Raw genomic sequence first — 14,082 nt, forward strand, 5'->3', positions numbered from 1 at the left:
ATAGACAGGATCAACAGGGTAAGATGTTTTACTTGGCTATCAGTGCACAGGGGCAAATTCCAGCTGACACACTTTATAGTGTAACCTCATCTGAGTGCCCAAGAAGTCACATGAGTAAAACTCTATGCATCAAGAGAAGAATATACTCTGGGGTTGCATGTGTAAAATAATAAACCACTAACATGAAAGGGGAATGAACAAATGTTTTGTATGCATAGTTGACTGATCAGATTGTGTGCTAATCAGAACTGACATTAGACTCTGCCTCTCCATCACTGCACCCTCAACAGGCCCCTTGTCTTTCTGTTGTGCCTGGGCCAGCTGATCTGTTCAAATCCAGCAGGCTGGGACTCCCCTCACCAGATGTATTTTATAGCATATTGTTTATTTGACAGGGAATCCCGAGAAGCACATGAGATTTAAACATTACAGTTGGGCTGGGCCCAGAAGACATAGAGGCCTCTACTGGGCTTTAGAATGAAATTGTAAAAGTGGAAAGGAGAGGCTCTCTTGCTAAGAGAGACTCCATTGTAGGCGTGGAGAGATGAATGAGCCAGACACAAAGGTGGGGCCAGGAATATCCCTTTCTTTCCTTCCCCTATCATGTTAGTGGTTTATTATTTTGCATATGAAACCATACATTCTGCTCTTGATATATAGAAATGCTTTTCATGTGCCATCTTGAGCAGTTCAATGAGGCTATGCTGCAAAATATGTCAGTCTGAATCTGTCCTTATGTACCTCCAACCCAGTGCACTAATAGCAACGTGAACTAGATTCGTGACACTCCTTGGATTCGCGAGCATTCACTAGGCTACCAAAAGAGAAATACACTTCCCTCGCAGACATCTCAATGAGTTGTTTGAAGAAAAGGCTTTTTTTTTGGTTTATCATTGAGAGAGGCCTTAGGTGGAACTCCTGCGGTCCAAACTCCTTCATATTTCATGTGGCCTGGATTTGAATGCCCGAATTCAAATTCTTTCTTATAGTTGTGGTTCTGGCTTGGACCTGAAATCAGAAAAGGCCTATTTTCTAATTCATGTGCATGCCATCAAAAGATGGCATTTGGTGTTGAAATCTTGTCAGATTTGGCACCATTAAATCTGAAGCCTAATCTTCATTTAGCCTCAAGCATGAAACTCATATTCTATCCTTTACCAAATCTTGATCTGAAAAGAGAAGGCCCGGGCTAATCTCTGGATTTAGAGTATTAGCTACTTTTTCCACCACAGGAAAAGAGTATTCATGCTGAAAAAGACAAATAAAGTTGCCTTGGTTTGTTTCAATTGGTAATTCTGACTACAGCAGCTGAAAATGTAATGCTCATTTATAGCCAAAATGCTCTGATGACATTTAATCTAAAACTAGTGCTGCACTACAGAAATAGATCAGAATTTCTGATTCAGGACACATGTACGCTTTTTAAATTAAAGGTGAGCTGCAAAGATAACTGGAAATTGAGTTAAGCCTGGAAGTAGGCACTGAATGACCCCACTATTCAGGCTGTGTGGGACATTCAGCAGAAAAATGAACTGCTTTACAATTTACTTTTCCTTTCTGAAGTCTACTGGCCTTTCCCTGTTTACTGGAGACAGACTGCATGATTCCCTGACTTCTCTGATACTACTGTTGTTTGGCTTAGCCTTGCAGTTCTTCTTTAAAACTGGAAATCACTGACAGTCATGTTGCCTTAGCTAGTTTTTCCTAAGATGAAAAAGTTAGTAGTAGTTTACACACTGGCTTTAAAATATTGAAAATGCTTGAGTTTGAATGACCTTTGAGTGGCAGCATTAGTAAGCCTCGGAGTGAAATAGTACTTGCCCCCCATTGGTCTGGTATTGCGCTGCTTTCTTGATGCTGAGGAGGGTTATTTCTGCACTGCAGCTGGGAGCATGTTTCCCAGCCTGGGGGGACAGACTTGCCCTAGCTCTTGTCAAGTTATTGCACTAAATACATCAGTGTGGATGCTGTGACTTGGACGGCAGAGCTGGCTAACAGCCTAAGCTTGGGAACGGGGTGGGATGGGCTTGGACTCAGGTGGCTAATCCAAGCTGTGTATGACATTACCCTATTATTTTGAGCACTCCAGCAACAGCAGAGCTAACATGAGTTTGTCTATCCAGGCCGGAGGCCTGCTCCCAGATGTTCTCAGGAAGTCTTCCCTCCTGCTGAGTGGAGTTTCAGAAAGTTCTGAACTGGTTCTAGAGCAACCAGCAGCCCATGGGCTGCATGTGGCCCATAAGGGTAATCTGATTGCGGGCTGCGAGACATTTTGCTGATGTTGAACGTCCGCAGGCACGGCCCCCCACAGCTCCCAGTGGCCGTGGTTCGCTGTTCCTGACCAATGGGAGCTGCGGGCTGACGGAACATGCTGGGCGCAGCTTCCCACAGATCCCATTGGCCAGGAACGGCGAACCGCGGCCACTGGGCGGCACGGGGGTCCGTGCCTGCGGACGCTCAATGTCAGCAAAATGTCTCACGGCCCGCAATCACATTACCCTGATGGGCCGCATGCAGCCCGCGCGCCACAGGTTGCCCACCACCGTTCCAGAGAGATGAGCTGAATCTTCTGATCACTGTGACGAAGAGAGTTGTCTTTCAGTAGGTGCTTAAAACTAACAATGCATAGGCAGAGGGCCAAGACATCACCTGAAACCCAATGGCATTCGGGACGATATCACCTCTTCTAAAGTTAGCATTATGAAGGGTGAGAGCTGCAGAATTTAGTCTGGATTTGGGTGCCAGCTCACAGAACTTTGACAGTGTGTGTGTAGCCAACAGCTTGGAATGAACAGACCTCTAATGCTGTTACCTCAGCATTGCACATAGTAATCACTGTGACTAAGATAGCTTGCTTTTAACACTGAGTCTGTCTGCTTTGTTTTTCTGGAAGAGGAAGAACGATTTAGTATGCATTATCAAGTGATTCATTTTTCATGTAACATGCTTCATGTTTCCAGTAAATGTTTTCATTTTAAAACAAGGCAAGATTGCCAGTGTTTCCGTACGTGTTATTTGTGTATTAGTTAGGCTACTTTTGGTTTATTAATGAGTGTCAGAATGAAAGTGCAGGTTGCTGAATAGAATCAATGGATGTTTTTATTTAAAGCCTTGCAGGAATCATATAATGCCAATGAATGCATTATTGTCACTGTAGGCCTGACTGGTCTGAACCTGCCTCTGATTGGTTTAAATCAAATAGGCCCAAGCACTTCATAAAAATGCCTTTGTCAGCCTAGTTTTGCTTCCAAACCTATTCATCTCTGTCAGTTTTTAATATTAGTACCAGGCTCTTGGCCATAGTCCATTAGGACTGTTCTTAATTGCTCATGTTACAGATGATGATTACCAATATAAAAAGCATTAATGTTTTCCCATTGTGGGGCTGTTACTATGTAGATGACTCGAACTGTACAAAGCTTACGAATGGTTGTTATTTTGGTCATTACTTTTTTTCTTTAACGCAGTTACTTTGGGTGATAACAGAAAGAAGCTCAGTCTGAGTGTGTTATGAACAGTATCTGGTTCAGACTGAGCCTTTCCTCCCCAACCTACACAACTTGACACTTCTCACACCTCACTTCAGGATCTGGATCTTTTATCATTGGTACACGAAACAATCGGAAATGGCTACTTTTCTGCAAAGCAATATTCTTTTTCACAGTGTGTTCTAGGATATTAGTAATAACGCAGATGCGGTTTTCACACAAAGGGTTTGGGGTTTCTTTTGCTTTCGCACAAAATGCATGATTGACAGCATCCATTGTCCTGGGTAAACAAGAGGCTCCGTTTCTGTAATGTTCATGACGTTGCATTAGGGATTTTTTCATAAGGGTTACAAGAAAAACAATTTGTGACATATTTAAAAGCTCAAAGCAAAAGGTAATAAAAAAGTAAAGTGTGAGCAATAAAATGTAAGGGCCTTGTTCTGACCGCCAGACCTTACGTTTTCCCCATAGCAGTCTCTACACCAAAGGTGGGCAAACTACGGCCCACGGGACCCTCTTGCCCGGCCCCGGAGCTCCTGGCCCGGGAGGCTAGCCCTCAGCCCCTCCCCTGCTGTCCCCACTTCCCCACAGCCTCAGCTCACTGCACCACCGGCGCAATGCTCTGGGCAGTGGGGCGGCGAGCTCTCGCCGGGCAGCGCAGCTGCGGAGCCCAGCCTGACCGGGTGCTCTGTGCTGCGCGGTAGCGTGGCTGGCTCCAGCGGGCGGCACAGCTGCCTGTCCTGGTGCTCTGGGTGGCGCGGCTGTCGCGCTGCCAGCCACCGGTGCTCCAGGCAGCGCAGTAAGGGGGCAGGGAGCAGCGGGGTTTGGATAGAGGGCAGGGGAGTTCGGGGTGGTGGTCAGGGGGTGGGGGTGTGAATAGGGGTCGGGGCGGTCAGGCGTCCTGGGGGGTGGCAGTCAGGAAGGAGAGGGGGGCTTGGATGGGGCAGCGGAGAGCAGTCAGAGGCAGGAGTTCCGGGGGAGGTCAGGGAGAAGGGGTGGTTGGATGGGGCAGAGGTCGGAGGGCCATCAGGGGACAGGGGACGGCAGGGTTGGATGGGGCAGGAGTCCCGGGGCGGGGTGGGGGGGGCTGTCAGGGGGCGAGAAGCAGGGAGGGTCGGATAGGGGGTGGGGGCTGGGCCATGCCTAGCTGTCTGGGGAGGCACAGCCTTTCCTAACCGGCCCTCCATATAATTTTGGAAACCCGATGTGGCCCTCAGGCCAAAAAGTTTGCCTACCCCTGCTCAACACAGAGAGTTCACACGTACAACTTGGGAAATGCTGCAGTTGATATTTGTAATATGATACTTCTGTCTTACATGATTTGATGAACAGTGAAATAGTTAACAATGTTGACACTGCAAGTATTTCATTAGCACCCATTGAAATGAATGGGGCAATTCATACCTCAGAGTCATTGTTTCAGACTTTCTGCAGACTCAGGTATCAGCTACAGTTGCTTCATATTTGGAAAGTTTTCTGCCCAACCATAACAGTTAGTAACTTAACTTTTTTTAAGAAATGAAAGCTGAAACACTGGAGAACAACTGAGAGGTCTGTATGTACCCCTTTGGGTAGTTCTTCTTGACCCACCAGGGAAGGTGTGTCCCATACTTTGAGAAACAGTCTGTTAGTTTATCTGTTTTTTTAAACTGCACTTGCACTGTAATATCTGAGATCTGCAGCACATACTAAATATATATCCTTGTGCACAAGAAAAAATCTAGGTGACAACAGAAGATTGCAAAAGCTAAATAGGAGAGCTCCATTCTACTGATTGCTCTCCCACCACTGCCCCAGTATGCATATGTAATGGTGGGTTCTAAATTAACTATTACCAACTGAAGAAAGAGATCTTGGAGTCCCCATGGAAAGTTTTCCGAAAACTCCCACTCAGTGTGCAACAGTGGTCAAAAAATCTATGGGCCACTGCCAGAGAGAGGATACTGGGCAAGATGGACTATGGTCTGACCTAGTATGGCAGCTCTTATGTAAAATAAAAATTAAAAAACAACAACTCATCATTGTGTTATGGAAACAAGCCAGGTCAAAATAAGGCCCTTAAAAGGTTTCTCTTTAGCAGCTATAAAGACTTTCTACCCTAAGGATACTGTAAAGTAATTCAATATGCAAGAGAGTCTAGCATTCCACACAAATACTGTTTGGTTTTCTTAAAGTATTTAGATAACTTCATAAAGTGTGGGCATTTCAACAGTGTTCTGTAAGAAACAGCCACCAGTCTCCTAGATAGAAAAATAGGAGCCTATTATAACATCTATATAAAACTGCTTATGGTTGTCTTTAATACAAGTTGTAATTAATAGAAGGTTTTGGTTTACACTGAGTGTGAAAACATCCTCAGGGAAAAATTAATTAAGTGTTATGTCATTCTGTAAACTACAGCTAGTTCTTTGTTTGACCCAAAAAACTTGCCAAACAGCAGTTTTTCTTTGTCATACTAGCTTTGTTGTTTTATTTTGCTTTTCACCCTGCTTTTTATCCCGAACTCTTCATAGCTTCTAAGAAAACTTTGGAAGTTGCGAATTGTATCAGTAGTTTTCTATCAAGCATGAATTTAAATTTGAGGATAGATTAGGTGTGTTAGCCCTTTTTCTTTTTTGATAAATAACAAGAAGTTTTTACTTATGATTTTCTGTCCTCGGGGCTTTATCATTAAGATTAAATAACTGTAGTCTCAAGCATGCCACTGAACAAACATCTTTTCAATTATGTGAGTAACAGATGCTTTAACAAAGGAACTATTGAAAATTCAGAAAGCATGGTTCCCCTCCCTCACAAAATTGTTTAAAAAATAAAGTATCAGATGACAGAAGAATGGAATTGTTTACAATTAAAACAGATTCTTAGCTGCCCGTTCAAAATATCTCAGAACATTGTGTTTTTGCAGAACTTACTCAAGACTTGTTTTGCAGTTTTAGAGACTTACTGGCCAGCACTGAAGTCAATAGAAATAAGTTTACATGTAAAAATGTATTTTGATAGTAGGACATTCTCTTCCAATGCTTAAGGACAGATTGTTTTTGTCACTTGCATGTGGAGGAGGGATCACAAGGAGCTGTGCTCCCAATCCCTTGAGCACCCCAAACAAGGGAGAGGGCCAACTTCAGTCCCTATACAGAAACAACTCCCTCTGAGTGCCACCCCTCTTCTGCACCGAACTTTGCTGTGGACTGAACACGTCACGGGGGAAAGGCTGAACGTTGCAAAGCTGTCCTCTGCAAAGCTCCCTGCACCTTAGTGGGTAGGCGTTGCTCAGGAAGGGCTGGTGGGTGAGCAATTGTGTGGATCCACTACGACTACTACTGCATTGGGTGGAGAAGATGGTGTTTGCAACAGAGACATAAAGAAGCTTCTCTGGAGTGGCCTGGAGGATTCTCTCCCCACAGCACCCCCGGCCCAGTGCCCATCCCCTGCATCCAGCCCATCTAGTTGGGCTGGTCACTGGGGATAGGATTTGGTCCTTTATCTTTTCCTATTGCTTTATAGGATGGAGAGTTCCTAAGCTTTCATCCTCAGACTGCTCAGGTAAATCAACGGCGGTGTTTGTAATATCACTAATTTCCAGTTTATTTAAATCAAAGTGTGTTTGAACTCTCTTACACACAGGCAGTTCCCACCTCTCAATGGTGTGAGCGCTCTCCATACCCAGCAGCACTCCCAGTGTGCTGTAAGGCAAGTTGTTGATGAAAAGATGAAAGATCCATTTCTGTAAGGCAGGAAAGTTCTCTGGGAACAAAACTGAACTCAAACAAATTTTGTCTGTACTGATAAAATACATGCCCCTTTCGTACTTCAGACAAATGCAAATGATGCGATTGTTATTGTATTCTACACAAAAGAGTGCAACGCTTGCTTTCGGAACCCCTGCACAGTACAAATGAAATCAGCCTTTTGGAATACATTACTGGTTCCCCCAGCACACTTCATTTTCCTCTTCTGGATTCAGGGATCAGGCCTCTGGTTTTGAACTTCTCTTCTGCCCCTTCCTCTACTGCATATTTGCCTTGGTCATTAGGAGCTGTGTTCTTGGTCCAGTTTTCCTACGCTTTCAAACAGCTGAGCACTGTATCATGACAAAGCCTCTAGCTAAAGTGATGGCATGATCTTATGCCTTTCATGATAGTGCTGCTTCTAATATCAGGCCATATGGCTTTGAGAAATTATGGGTTTTCATTTCAACAGTAGCATATTAAAAAAGCAAGAAACACGTCCCATTGAGATCACAGTGGCTCATTCCTGCTCCCCTTCAAGTAAATGGAAGTTTTGCCATGAACTTAGGAAACAAAATCAGGCCAGGGTGATTGAGGCTGTAATATGAATTTTGGCATTTCTATTATGCCTATCACCATAGCATAAATGTACTGAATTTATTGTAGAGAACCGCGAGTGGGTAAGACTCACTCCTCCCATTTTTAATCTAACTTCTGAACTCCAATCTCAGGTTCTTGTCTGAGACGTGTCAGGCAGCCCTACCCAGCTGCTATTGTTTATGTGATGGGGCTGTTATTTTAGGAGCACAGCAATTGCTACATTGAATCAGACGGTGGTCCAGTTTATCTGGTCTCTAAGCATGGCTAGGATCAGGTGCTTCAGAAGGAGGTGGAAGAAACTGCATAGTGGACAATGATGGAAATAGAAGTTTCTTCCAAACCCCTGTCAGTGTGAGTTTTTTTATTCCTTGATTGAAATACAAGGGTTTATATCCCTTCTCTGTATTTTTAAATCTTATCTGCTGTAACTGTGGACATTGCCACTATCCATATAAATGGCTAATCCTTTTTGAATCATACTAAGCTCTTGGCCTCAGTGATATCCAGTGGCAATGAGTTCCACAGGTTAATTATGCATTGTGTAAAACAAACTTGTTTCATTTATCAGATTGAAATATTCTGCCTTTCAATTTCAGTCAGGCTTCTGAACCCTTAGCTGCGAATGGAAAAAACCTGGTCACCAGACCTTTAAATCATCCCTAAAAAAATCCAAAGTTTCCATTTTGCATTGTGTTAAGTCTGGAGTACTAGAGAAGAGAATAGGATATGAAAGGGAGACACATTGGGGAATTTCTGTTCTGTCATTCACAAAGAAAGAAATGAAAGAATTAAACCCAGGCATGAGCTATGTTAAAATAGTGAAAGGGTTTAGACTTCAGCATCCAAGCTGCCTTTGCGCCCATAACTCACCTTATGGAGCTTGTGGATAGAGCATCATGTACTGTACATATGGTCACTTCCTGATCAGAGAGCCCTGTAGTACCCCAGCACAGTGGGGAGAGTTAAAGAAAGAATTGGCAGCCTTAACTTTTAATTTTCCTCCTCCTCCTGGGTTTGTCAGACCCTTTACATTATTCTAACCAAATTATTAATTATTATTACTATTCCTATAAATAGACACTCTCTCATGTCCTATGAAGCAGAGTTTAGCTAAAAAGCTCATTCATTCTGTGTGTGCATTAATCAATATATGAAACGTTAGTGGTTACTGGTTCAGATTAAATTTTGCATTGTTTTTTCCTGTAGCTGGAAAAAATGTTGATTTATAAAGATTAAGGGCTTTTTTTTTCTTTTTCTTTTTATGAAATGCCAGTGACGAAGATATGTTTGTTATAGGGTGAAATACATTTCTCTGATGTGAATTCTGCTTTTTGTTGGGAAAAAGATGCAGTCCCTGGAGGATTTTAGAATTTATAAATATAAAATTATCTGCCTCTGTGTTTCTTTCTTTCTTTTTTTCTTTTTAAATTGGCAGAAAGCCAGATTACTTACATTACTGTAATAGATTTGCTGACCTCTGACATCTGCTGCAGAGCAGTACATTGAATTTTTCATAATATCAGATGATGCAGATCTAAAAACTTGGTACACTCTGCACCATTATTTAATTCAAGACTCAGTAAAGCAGAATATTTTTAGACTAGCCATTTATATGTGATTAAACTTAATATTGCTGATTGTAATAAATCAGGATTAGTATAACACTGATTTGTTAATCTAACTTGTATTGATTTTAAGTTGTATTTATTTATTTATTTTGTAAAGTCTCAGTTTTCACAGTGACTGAATTTAATAAGAAGCTCTGTGATAGCAAAGACTCCCCTACTGTTTCTGCTCTTGGCTGGAAAATGTTATTCTTGTTTCATTCCAAGGGAAAAAAACCTCATGCTGCTAAAAATCTGCTGCCTTTGGACAGATTTTTTTAATACACTACTGCTTACATATTCTATTTATGTTAATTGCCTTATAAATAATACATTTTGTTAATCTTAATATTGGAATCTTGATCATGATAAAGGCCCTTTTATTTGGGCTGCTTGCAGTCTTTAGGAGTAAATATTCTTTAGACCACAAAATATTCTTTTAATTTTTCTTATGAATACATTGGTACTTACCCCAGCCCTGCCATGTGAAACACAGCTACAGTTCAAACCAGCTGAAAATTTAGCTGTTATTTTAAAGTTTAATGTATTCCAGGTAGCCATATTTTTAATATGTCTTTACCTTTATATGCTTGAAGACTGATTAAATCTTCGTTGTGCTGCAAATGTTTGACAAAAATCTTGAGCTAGTTCCAGGCATGTTGCATTCTGCTAACCTATTTGTATTATAGATAACCACATTTTTCCTGTGTTGGGCAACGTTGACCTTAAATTGGATAAGAACAGTGTGTTTTAATGGTGTATTAGCTGGTTGTTTAAATATTCTGAAAGCTGTATTAGCTTTATTACTCTTGTACTATAAAAACTTCTAATAATCAAATGATAAGATCATATCCTGTGGGTAATCATGTTGTACCATGACAGGATAACTGAAAAAACATTCAGTGCAAATTGTAACAAACGGAAATCTCTATATGAAGCAGCAATTGTTCATGGTGTTAGGCTTCTCTAGAGCCTCACAGTGCATATTCATGTATGCTTCCTTTTTGCTTTGTGTCTGTGTATGTATGTATGCGCGTGCTTACAAATTATCTCTGTGCTGTAGAGAAACAGCAGCACATTGGGCCTTAGTTTAAAAAGGGGGGGAAACCTCTAGAACAAGCCATCCGTGTGTTTTGATTCAGTTTTACCTTAGTCATGCCTCTTTCCCGATACAAGAAACATTTAATTCCAGATTTCCTGCTGCTGGCTCTAGGCCTTTGACCGGCTATGTGAAATGTATTTTTTACTGCTGTCTTAGTGCCAACTGGTGAACTCAGTGAAAAAGAACTGAAATGAAAATGTTGTATTCCCACATGAACTCTTAAGATTAGAAAAGGAAATTTAAGCTGTGGTTCCTAATTAGCACCAAACCTAATGAGTCCTGGTGCTCTATATGGCAACAAAGAGGAGGAACCTTTGTCAGAAAGTGCCATAAAAGAATCCATGGAAAGAATGCTAAAAGTGATTTATCTTGTCAGGCCCATCCTTATTCCGATTTCTGCCTTAACCAGAAGGTTAATCACATAGTATCTTTTATTAAAAGGACCACTAGTGGTACAATATCATCTTCATCTCATCTAGAGCTATGAACAGCTATGGAAACATTTACTGAGGGTATATGTAGATTGCAAATGGAGGACATGTTCCCATGGAAACAAAACAAAGTCAAACAATCGTATCGCAGCGCGAACAATTATAGCAATAAAATGTGTTTTTATTAAAAGTGACTTTAAATATTTAACACATGGCAGTAAGATATAAATATTGCCCAATATGAAACCAAAACTTGTCTCTCTAGTAAAGTCCCAAATGCTGCATGCAGCAGAGGGAGATATTAAGTGTTTCATGAATATTTGTGCTTTACAAATGAAATTTACCAGCCTCAAGTATGAACAAGATTATTTTTTCTTATTCTGCCTAGTTATGCTTTTTATTATATAAACATTAACTGTAATATTACAGTGGGAAGCAGGTATTTGGCAACTATATATTATTTTGCTAAGGCTGCATAGAGGGAGCAGTTTCCAGTTTTAGCAGCTGTAACATGTTTAAACTCAGTTTGTAATGGGATCTGAAGATGAATATTCCCTGTGGGCTCTGCTTAGCTTCATTACTGGAGCACTGCCAAATTCAGGGCTAGAAAATATTATTCACGCCTCTTTGCACATACCATGTCAGAGCATGCTCAGTTACTAAATTTTGTTTCTAATATGGCATAAATTAGGTTTATATTTTAACATAAATTATGTTGTATTTTATTAAAATGTGAAACATTAAGATCACAAACAATCTAATTTCTGCTCTCTTAAGCCCAAACTGTGTTTCAGCATCTAAGTATTTAAATCAAAATTGCATGGTTGGAAACTGATTGTAGGATAACAAACATATATCTGAACCAAAGAGTTTTCTGCCTTGGAGTCTTAGATTAAAGATAATTAAGGATTCCCAGCATTTGTACAGATTTATGTTGTTTATAAGCAAAGTACATTTTCTTCATTGAGTCAACTTGTCTTTTTTTTAAAACAAATTATGTTTGTTGTATTAACGTTCATATTTTTAAAGTCTGAGTCTTGTATTAATCCCACAGTGAGTCATTAATCATACCAAATGCATTATAAAAACTTTAATCACTGAAGTTGAAACTGAGATTGTAATGCAATCCATCCCTTTTAATTACATCAGTTATTTTTCCTTTTAGATCAAGAGCTACATTGCAAAGGGAAAACAGATAGATTAAAACTCAAACTTTTTGAGGTTTTTCTTTTTTAAAAAGTGATTTCACACCCTTTGTTGAAGAAAGTTCTGCAATTAAAGTTCTTTATTTTTTAAATCCTTGTGATTTTCTTTGTCATGCTCCCCCTGCCACTGTCCTCCAAGCAGCAACCCCCACCCCTCTTGCCCTTTGACAGAAGAGCAAAGGAACATCCTCCAGAATGGGGACCAACCTAGCTTTCACTTCATGGATTTGCCAGAAAAGGCAGCTCTGTGCTAGTCAAATTGTTCTACACCCTCCATTGGAGGCAGGGTGAAATAATCTCTCTCCCAAGTTTTCAGTCTACATGCAAATTTACAGCTTTTATGTTCACCTCCAGGCTGGAAATATATGGGTGTGCTATTAGGTTGCCTTAGCTTTGTACCATTTTACTGGCATTCACTCTACAGGTTTAGGAGTAGGCAGCCAAAAGAAAGATATGATTGACTTTTAAACGAGTTGAAAACACTGTGGGACATATCCTTAGCTCCATAACCAACATGCTCTGTGGGCATCTGTGGAATGACACTGATTGGCACCAGCTGAGAATCTTGCCAAATATGTTGCTTTATCATATGTGGGATAAATATTAAGGTCAAGGTTACAGAATTGTGTTTATGCTGTAGAAAAATTAGGTTTATTAAATAAACTGCTCAGAGGTGCTACATTTTTTTTCTTTACGAGAACTGCAAAAACTGATCAATTATTTGTTCCTTAATCCTTTAGATTAATCCTGCCATATGAAAGATTTATTAAAGGAGAGGAAGATAAGCCATTGCCTCCAGTGAAACCTCGAAAACAGGATAACAGTTCCCAGGAGAGTGAAACTAAAACAAAAGTGTCTGGAACAAAACGCATCAAAAATGAAAACCAAAAGAGCAAGAAAGAAAAAGATAATGCACAGAAACCCCAAGATGTATCTGAGGTTAGTTAATTTCCTTCTTTTTAACTTTTCAATTAACAATGTACTGCTTTAATAACATAAAACCCAATGATAAAATAAATCATTTAAACCTGACAATTCCGAAATGAGTTGGCCTTCCTTTGCTCAGTAGCTGAAATCCAATTGTGTTGGCATTCTGAGTGTTATGATTGTGCTGGGCTATAAACAGCAACCAGCAAGTTCCATGTTGCATAGAAATGATGGCAAAATACCAAGACTGGATTTAGGAAATACAGTTTCTGCTCATTGTATTATCCAGTGGTCACCATTAAAAAGTCAACACTAGCCAACAGGAAACCACGCAGTTTCCACAGTGATTTCCTACTCTAAATATAGGGTAGGGGGAACTGAAATGCCTCTGATAACATTGTGGTAAATGTTGGCAAATGCAGACTTTTTAATGGCACTTCCACACTTATGGATGTATTCACATTTCCATCAAAAACTCATTTTTCCTGGATTATTAACAAGACTAAATATCCCCTTTGGGTTGAAATCTAAAATTCAAGGGTCACAGCCTTGTAGTCCTTAATCTTGACAGATTTCCCAGTTAAGTCAATGGGAGTTTTGCCATAGTCCCCTGTCCTTCAAGCTCTCTCAAATGGACTGACCCCTACACCTATGCAGAGCCCCATTCACTTAAGTGGGGCTCCATGCAGACCCAGAGATCAGACCTCATAGAGTAGCTTACAGGACCAGAGCCTGCAACAGGCTCGCCCCCAGGAGTCAGCAGAATACACTTTTATCTGTTTTAAGTCATGTACATAAGAGTTTTTAGTATTGCACACGGTGGGTGGGATTTTCAAAAGTATGCAAGTGACATAGGAGCACAAGTCCCATTGAGTGTCACTGGGACTTATGCTATGACATCATTTAGACACTTTTGAAAATCCTACTCCCTCTCTTATATACAGTATCATACACCCTTTGCCATTGACCTAATCAAGTTGTTGTTGTCTGTGGCATA

At 40.7% G+C, this 14,082-nt stretch overlaps 1 protein-coding gene across 2 annotated transcripts in view; it reads left to right on the forward strand.

Moving 5' to 3' along the window:
* ARID5B (AT-rich interaction domain 5B) overlaps window positions 1–14,082 on the forward strand; it is a 145,566-nt gene that overhangs the window by 122,028 nt on the left and 9,456 nt on the right. For both annotated transcript variants that reach the window (XM_084633784.1, XM_084633785.1), the window contains one exon: window positions 12,899–13,097. In XM_084633784.1, coding sequence (XP_084489910.1) covers window positions 12,899–13,097 — 199 coding nt within the window. The remainder of the gene's footprint in view (window positions 1–12,898; window positions 13,098–14,082) is intronic.

The sequence above is a fragment of the Lepidochelys olivacea genome (genome assembly GCF_965140295.1).
Source record: "Lepidochelys olivacea isolate rLepOli2 genome assembly, chromosome: 7".
NCBI classification, from domain to species: Eukaryota; Metazoa; Chordata; order Testudines; family Cheloniidae; genus Lepidochelys; species Lepidochelys olivacea.